At 39.1% G+C, this 8331-nt stretch overlaps 1 protein-coding gene across 7 annotated transcripts in view; it reads right to left on the reverse strand.

The window, feature by feature from the left end:
- Window positions 1-733: 733 nt before the first annotated feature.
- The window catches only part of sh2d3cb (SH2 domain containing 3Cb), a 13783-nt gene continuing 6185 nt past the window's right edge, over window positions 734-8331 (reverse strand). For all 7 annotated transcript variants that reach the window (XM_084414938.1, XM_084414937.1, XM_084414933.1 and 4 more), the window contains 7 exons: window positions 5868-5944; window positions 5303-5784; window positions 4410-4525; window positions 4141-4312; window positions 3212-3323; window positions 1762-1968; window positions 734-1478 (listed from right to left, as the gene is read on the reverse strand). In XM_084414938.1, the coding sequence (XP_084271064.1) occupies window positions 1309-1478; window positions 1762-1968; window positions 3212-3323; window positions 4141-4312; window positions 4410-4525; window positions 5303-5784; window positions 5868-5944 (1336 nt within the window). In that variant the 3' untranslated portion in view covers window positions 734-1308. The remainder of the gene's footprint in view (window positions 1479-1761; window positions 1969-3211; window positions 3324-4140; window positions 4313-4409; window positions 4526-5302; window positions 5785-5867; window positions 5945-8331) is intronic.

Genomic DNA, 8331 nt, shown 5'->3' on the forward strand with positions numbered 1-8331 from the left:
TGGATCCCGGGTGCAAACCCACTTTAAACCCCTTTAAGCAGGTGGGCCCCAAATGGGTCTGACATGAATTGCCCAGTTAAGACCCACATAAGACCCTTACAGATCCCACTTAAAACCCATCTGGGCATCCACGGCTGGCCCCCATGTGGATCCCGGGTGCAAACCCACTTTAAACCCCTTCAGACTGGTGGGCCCCAAATGGGTCTGTCATGAATTGCCCAGTTAAGACCCACATAAGACCCTTACAGATCCCACTTAAAACCCATCTGGGCATCCATGGCTGGCCCCCATGTGGATCCCGGGTGCAAGCCCATTTTAAACCCCTTTAAGCCAGTGGGCCCCAAATGGGTCTGACATGAATTGCCCAGTTAAGACCCACATAAGACCCTTACAGATCCCACTTAAAACCCATCTGTGTAGCCATGTTGCAAAGCCCACTTTGGACCCCATTGGGCAGGTGGGGCCCAAATGGGTCTGACATGAATTGCCCAATTAAGACCCATGCAGTACCCTTACAGGTCCCACTTTTAGTACGTCTGGGCTTCCACGGCTGGCCCCAATGTGGATCCCGGGTGCAAGCCCATAATGGGGCCCACATTTGCCGCCCATGAAGCCCTCATCTGGGCCCCACATGTCATTGCTGGCTGGGCTATTTACCTATGCAATAATTATAAATTGGTCCTTATGAGTAAAATATGATTCTGAATCTGTTATATGAATTAGGCATAGGATATTCACTTGACCCAAGTTTTATTTGACTATGATGTGGCGACTGGTATCAAAGTACATACAACAATTTCAAACAAGTAGGCTGTAAATAAGATAAACAAACATTTCACTTGAATATAGTACCACAGTAAATTGAAATAACTAAATTAATTTATAAATGATGTGTGTGAGTATGAAATAGCCTAGTAGCGTTAAATGTATACACTTAAAATCTCCAAAAAGTTTATCAACGAGTAAATATTACCCATTATTTGGTCATTGATTACTTAACCAATAACAAGTGCAATTAAATACATACTTCAAAGATCAAAGCTAACAATTTTAGCACAGTTAAAGTTATTTCCTCTTGAAATAATAACACATTACATAAAACAAAAGAACAAAAACCCAATAACAACCAAAATCAAATAAGTTAAAATTGCAGAATGTGTTCAGTTTATGTACAGTGGCAGACATACATGCCCTCCTTATTCCTGTGTGTGTGTGTGTGTGGGGGGGGGGGGGGGGGGGGGGGGTAAATACATTCACAAAACAGTGTATATATTGTAAATAATATGTGAATAGCTATCATCCCTTCTGTCATTTTGGTGAGTGAGAAAGCTCAAGCCTGTTAGACAGAGCTGTTAGCACTTCATAAAATTTTGCATAACGTTCATCTTTAATTCTTTCCACTCCACGGCTTCCCCACAGGAGACGCATCTGAAACTCTGTGAGGAAGACCTCCCGAACATCCGCTTCCTCCTGAAACCCTGAAAATAAGCAACATTATTTGCACATGACCTTAAACACATTCACTGGGCATATTGAATTAATGAAATAACTTTTTTTAGCATGCAAATTGTATGTTTTACAACACTTATTAACTTTGGACTGGTTCAATTACAATGTTTTTACATTAATATATGTGACTTTAAAGTCATAAGGTAGCCTACTAGAAATATAAATGCAACCATTTATTGTCTTTATAAAAGTGTAGCTAATAGCCCTAAAATCCAGAAACCATTACAAACTGTTTATGTTATAAAGCATTACCCTGCAGTTTGGCCTCTGCATTAGCACTGAAGATCCTGCCATTGCACGCAATCGTACGTGCAGCATTCAGATGGCTCAAGACCATGGCCACTCCAGTGTCTGCACTTTCCCATGACTCGGATTCATCAAGAGTCACAACACTCCTTTCAAGAAGAGACAGCAGGGGAAGCACATGGGGAAACGTTGTCTCTGTGGGTTCACTTATTTCTGAAAGAGAGTTTGAGGTTGTCACTGAAGGATTTGAAATGGTAGGCACACAGAATCTTTAAAGGGCTCCTATTATGCTTTTTCATTTGTGTGTAATGTAGCTGTTTGACCATAAAAAAGATCTGCAAGGTTATAAAGCTCAAAGTCCACTCCAAAGGGAGATCTTTTATTTAACAGAATCCACTGTCCAAGAACTACAACGAACTGCTCATTTGGACCACAGCGCGATTTTTCCGGATCTTACGAAGTCACAATGTTACCCATTTAAATATCTGCGTCCACGGCATATACACACAAAAGGGGACGAGGCCTGGTTGAGCTGCATTAGAGAAGGCAGTGTTGTCATTATGTCAAAGAGACGCTGTTTTTTCCACCCCGTTTACAAAACTCATTTGTTTGACCTTCCTAAGGCTGATGAGAGTGGTTACAATTCATTTTAAACACTGTTCCTTAACATTATAACCTCAACGTTTGTCTGTGTGCACGGAGAACATCTTCCAGAACCACAATGCAGGCTAAGCACCTGTGAAATCCATGCACCTGGAAACAAGAGGATACTCTAAAACATACTCATCAGTATTACTGCGCCTCTGTGTCTGTGTGTTGCAGCGTCTAAGTTCTTTCTGAAGAACTACATTCATATTTTTTCCGCTCTGCTTCATGCCTAACAATGAGCTTAGCAACTTAGCTGTTCTAAATTCACTGTAAACCACGGGGTTTTGGGGCTTATTGTTTTAATTTGTTTAACAAATGTTTCACGAGTTCACACGTACATGGAATCTGATGTAGTATTTATGCGTATTTGGCTTGCTGTCCAGGGGACGGCTCCGAGCTCGGAATTTGGCCCGAACCCAGAGTACTCCCCCCTTATACTGGGGTAGACCCAGCCGAGTGTGAGGTGATGGGGTGGTGGAGGGATGCTGAGAAACTTGTCGTGAGACTGAAGGTGAGGAAAGGCTTTATTTATACCAGCTTCCTCTTGTGCTGATCGGTTGATTTACCTGAACGTGCTCCTCCCGAACCTTGTTACATGAAACTTCATTTAGAGAACATTCAAAAGTAACATTCCATTAATGTTTGAATTAAACATAGAATGTTCCCATAATGTTCTTATCTTATTTAATTTTCATAACTTAATGGGAACATCAGCTGAATGTTTTTTAGAACATAGCTGGGTCAGTCCATGAACTTTGAGTAACAGATTATGAATTCCATCAGATGATTAGTATGTGTGAATGTATACCTTCTCCATCATTCATCATCCTCATTGAGGGTCTAAGGGTTTTCTCATAAAGAACAGCACTTTCTGTATACTTCTGACGTAAAACCGCCCATGTCTCATCCAATCGAGCAATCTGAAAAAAACAGAAGATTGACTTATTTGAACATTATAAAAGGTCACCGTGATTTTCCAAGTAAGACATATTTTGTTGATCCTGGAACAACATTCCTGTCTGAAAATTTTGTCCCCTAAATCTAACCCTACCCATTACATATCCCTAAAATCAGAGGGAAATTATAAGCGAATAACACAGAGGTAGAAGAACCTGGTTGTAAGCTTAAAGGTGCTCTAAGCGATGTCACGCGTTTTTTAGGCCAAAACATTTTTTTGTCACATACAGCAAACATCTCCTCACCATCCGCTAGCTGCCTGTCCCCTGAACACACTGTAAAAAATCGCGATCTCTGTAGACAACCCAGGCTCCACAAATGGCAAGAAAAACAAACTGGGCCAACCTGGACCATGACAAATAACAAACTGTTCCAGCCAATAACCGACAAGAAGGATTTGGGGGTGGGGTTTGGGGGGTTAGTGTGCGGATGAGGAGGAGGGAGGGTCTAGCTAGCCTCCATTTTGTTTGACAATACTTTAAACGTCAACAAGAAGTGACGTCACCCAACATCACTTAGAGCACCTTTAAACTTGATATAAACTGTAAACTTGCCCCTCAAATCTGATTGGTTGATTGGAATGTTGTTCCAGGATCAACAAAGATGTTGACGTTGTACTTGGTGAAGTCAGGTTCAACCTTTAGGTCCATCAGATTGCTTTATTATTATACATTTTTATTTATTAAGTTATTTACTTTTTTATTAACTGAAAAAAATCAATTCTTTATTGATAAACTTTCCCTCATGGTTCAAGAGAAATGCTTTCGTTAGTCTTCTAACCTGTGGTAATTCGAGGCATTTCATAACTGTGGCAAAACCAAACAAATTGGCCAAATTGGTCTTGAGTTCAGAGGCCAGGCAGATGAATCTATGCAGGAGGGTGGCTCTCTCATCAGCACTGCCAGTGCAGCCCAGCAGCTCTACAGCCAACATTATGGACATGGTGTGGAACCTGAGGGGACATGGAAGAGTTATTTGGTTATTTTAATTTAATGTAGAGGCTGTCATCTCAAAGGAAGAATTTATTGGACACAGTGGGGGTAACCAACCTTTCAAGCAGATCTTGGCGGAGTTGATGTCCGTGTGGGAGGGTGAGTAGCTCCATTCCCGAACTCACCCCCATCCCTTTCATCATATCATCAGACATATCCAGAATTCGAGCAACCTGCAGAGTGAAGATGAGAAATCTTGTTAAGAGCATAGTGCAGTGCAACTATAACAAACAGGGTAATACTTGAAAAAAGATTTTATTAAATCATTCAGAAGTTCCAGATCAAATGTAAAAAAGTTTTGAATAATAATGACAGCAGCAACAATAATACTAACCAAAGCAAAAAAAACATTATATGTATATGGTCTTATGGTTTTTGCTTTGGTTATATATTAGGGCTTCATGATTTGGGGAATTATTTTTTTTTTAAATCAAGTTTTTATTTCTGATAAAAAAAAAATGTATAGAAAAAATAGGATAATCAGAATATCCAACAAGAACAGCATTAAGAAAACACAATAATAATATCAATATATTAGGGCTGCATTATTTGGGGACATTTTTTATAAATCAAATTTATTTCTGATAAAAGATGTAATTGATTTTTTTTTAGTTCCAGTTTTACTGTACTTATTTGTAGGGCTGTACAATTTGGCCAAAAAGTTGGTAAATATGTATCAGTATGACTATCGAATAATAATAATAATAATAATAATAAACAAAAAATTGCTATTGTAATATTTCAATGTAAAATAAAAAAACAATAATGATAAACTAAAACACTGAATTATGAGCTGCCTGTGTGTAAATGCAGCATTGATCATCTCCATAAAAGCCATATTGCAATTTTGGTTTTATTTTGATAAATCGTGCAGCCCTAATGAAAGTCAGTTATTTGAATCCATGAAAAGTAATCTAATCTAAAATGATTAATAGTAAAATCAAACCTACCATGCAGTCAGCTTTGGTAATATACATTGCCATTGTCTTTATGTCAACTTTAAACAGGACATCCTTCACTCTTTTTAGCATGTTGGTCTCCAGAGGTTTATTTTCTGGGGGCAGCAGTGGTGACTGGTACATACAAGGCCTGAAACAGGAAACTGTGTCTATGGTGAAAGGCACTAAATAATCCTCATCGTACTCCTCTCTGCGATCCAAAGTCTGTCTCTCATGTCTTACAAAGGGATGATTTGTAGTAACAGGGTCAGTTGGAGAAATCGCTGGGTCATTTTGTGGATGGTTGGCCTCTCTGTTGTTTTGATGGGAATGTGTCAAGGAGGACAGAAGATGTAGTGTTGGTTCCAAATAAATGAGAGTGTTTTCAGGGGGGGATGAACAAAGCTGTATTTCACTGGAATTTTGCAGAACAGGTGATGAAGGGACAACAACAAACTTCCTGTTTTCGGAGGGGCTTCGTCGCCGCCTGGCCACTAGAGGGAAAAGCAGGTGCACAGTCACAATGCTGTTCTCTGATTGTCTGGTTTTACTTGATTTGATGGGAACTGAATCTTACATGTGCTCATTAATATGGGGGAAGTCGACACTACAAGGCGCTGCTCTACAGTGCCATCAAAACTCCTCACCACATCACTGTGGAATACAGTACAGGACAATCAATTATTATTAAAACAAAACCTAATCATTTACAGGATGAGATTTATGTATATCCCTTAAAGATGAAAGATGTGATATTAAAGGGATGGTTCACCCATCAAGACTTTCATTTATCTTTGGAAAAGAAATGAAGATATTTTGAATGAAATCTGAGTGATTTATGTCCCTCCATTGACAGCTAGGCAACTACTACTTTGATGCTTCTAAAAGTTCATAAAGAAATTGTAAAACTAATTAGGGGAGAGTGGGGTGAGTTGTGCCAGTTTTTACTCAAAGTGACTTTAAAGTGAGGCCATGGTAGTAATGCCTTCAACTTAAGGATGTACATATATTTCAGGATGTGGTGCATCCCTGAGAACAATAACTTTGGATCTGAAATAAATTGTTTCAGAAATACAGCTCTTGGGAAAAAAGTGGTCTCATGGCACAACTTGCCCCTGGTGCGGGGGAAGTTGTGCCTTTGGGGGAATACATTGGGGGTAAATTGTGCCAGTGATTTCTGAAGTAAAACAGAACATTTTAATGTTATGAACCGTAATGCTATATGAAAGCAAGATAAATTCAATACAAAATTACTCATTTAAGGTTTATTTAGATACTGTCAACCTGGAATACCATAGCATGCGTTTTCCTATATGGTCAATTGCATAGGGATTTTGTATTGAACATAACTCTGGATCACAGTGTCATAGAGACAAGGGGGCGGGCTCATTTTACTCAGACGACCAATCAGTCTCGCAGGATCATTGTGAAGCTATCAAGCTACGCCCTAGCAACCATTTAGAGCACCATAGCAACACAATATATGATATTTGTGAATCATTTCAGTCAAAAAGGCTTTGGCAATAGATGCCTGTTGACATAGAGCTGTCTGTCAACTATGTAACATAAGAATAAAGTGACTAGGCTAATTTCTAAACATCCTATTGTGACATAGGTCACTTAAAAACGGAATAAAACTTCTCTTTAATAACATAGTGCAAACTCAAAACTGAAATCAGTGTTAGCTAAATTAAACAAATAACAGGCAGGCCTAAGTCAAACAATGATGAGGCATGCCCATCTCCTCACTTCTCAAGATTATCCCCTGTGAGTATGTAGGTCTAGGTGGTCTGGATCTGGCACAACTTAACCCAGGCCCTTTGGCACAAATCACCCCAGACCCACAAGTTTGAAAAACTAGCATGATCCAGCAGTTAAGAGCTAACATCATGCTAACTGTATAGACTCATTGTGTAGCCTACTAAAGCACTAAAACATGTGTGAAATGTTTTCAAACTTGTCTATAATTGTTCAGACACTACAATCAAAAAACTTTAATCATAGAAATTTTACTTTGAAAGGGAAAAAACTGTTTTTTGCACAAAAATATGCTTAACTCTCATGCCATGTGTCTCTCTTCTTCGGAGGATGAGTAAAAGTGATTGCTTTTCAAAATGATGTGGTCACATGACCAATTTCTTCTATGGTTTTCCAGAAAAAAGGGTGGAACTACTTCCCCCCCCCTGGCACAAAGGGGGGGGGGGGGGGGGGGGGGGGGGACTGCCTTCCTGTGTTTGGATTATTACAATTATGGATTCCTCAATAAAAGATGCGTTTGGATGTCAACCTTTGTGTCTCAGAGCAGTTCGTAACAGTTACGTCACCTGTGGATTTGTTTGATTAAATACTTTTATTTTTAAGTTCATTTTCATCTGACCTTCTTCTTTGGACTTATACACTGAGATCGTGACAGTTGCATAACTGTCAATGGAGGGCAGAAATCTCTCAGATTTCATAAAAAATATCTTAATTTGTGTTCCGAAGATGAACAAAAGTCTTACAATTTGGAACGATGTGAGGATGAGTAAATGATGTCAGAATTTTCATTTCATTCAACTAACCCTTTAAATAGGCGTGGCTATGTGTTTGACTGACCAATGGCAGATAGGGGTCATTATTTTTGTGAGTCAGTTATTTTACTCTGTGAGTCCATATAATGCAAGAGTACTGGACCTCCAAATTTGAAGCTTCAAAAACCACACAAAGAGAACACGACAGTAATCCATACTGTATGTTACTTTTTGAAGTGAAACGAAAGGTGTGTGTGTAAGAAAAATACTAATACTTAACAATAAACTATTGCTTCTGGCCAACTGTCATATGATTGTGAAACTCACACATGCTTAACCATCACTTCCCGCTTGAGTCAACCCATTTGACAGTTAGCTGGAAGCATTGGTTTTTAAGTCTCATACTTGCATTATCTGACCTCACAGAGAGTGAGTTTAAAAAATCTTTGTGTTCATCTGAAGAGAGAAAGTTATACACATATGGGACGGCATGAGGGTGAGTAAATGATGAGAGAATTTTCATTTTTTGGG

Source organism: Rutilus rutilus (assembly GCF_951802725.1).
Source record: "Rutilus rutilus genome assembly, chromosome: 7".
In the NCBI taxonomy this organism is placed as follows: domain Eukaryota; kingdom Metazoa; phylum Chordata; class Actinopteri; order Cypriniformes; family Leuciscidae; genus Rutilus; species Rutilus rutilus.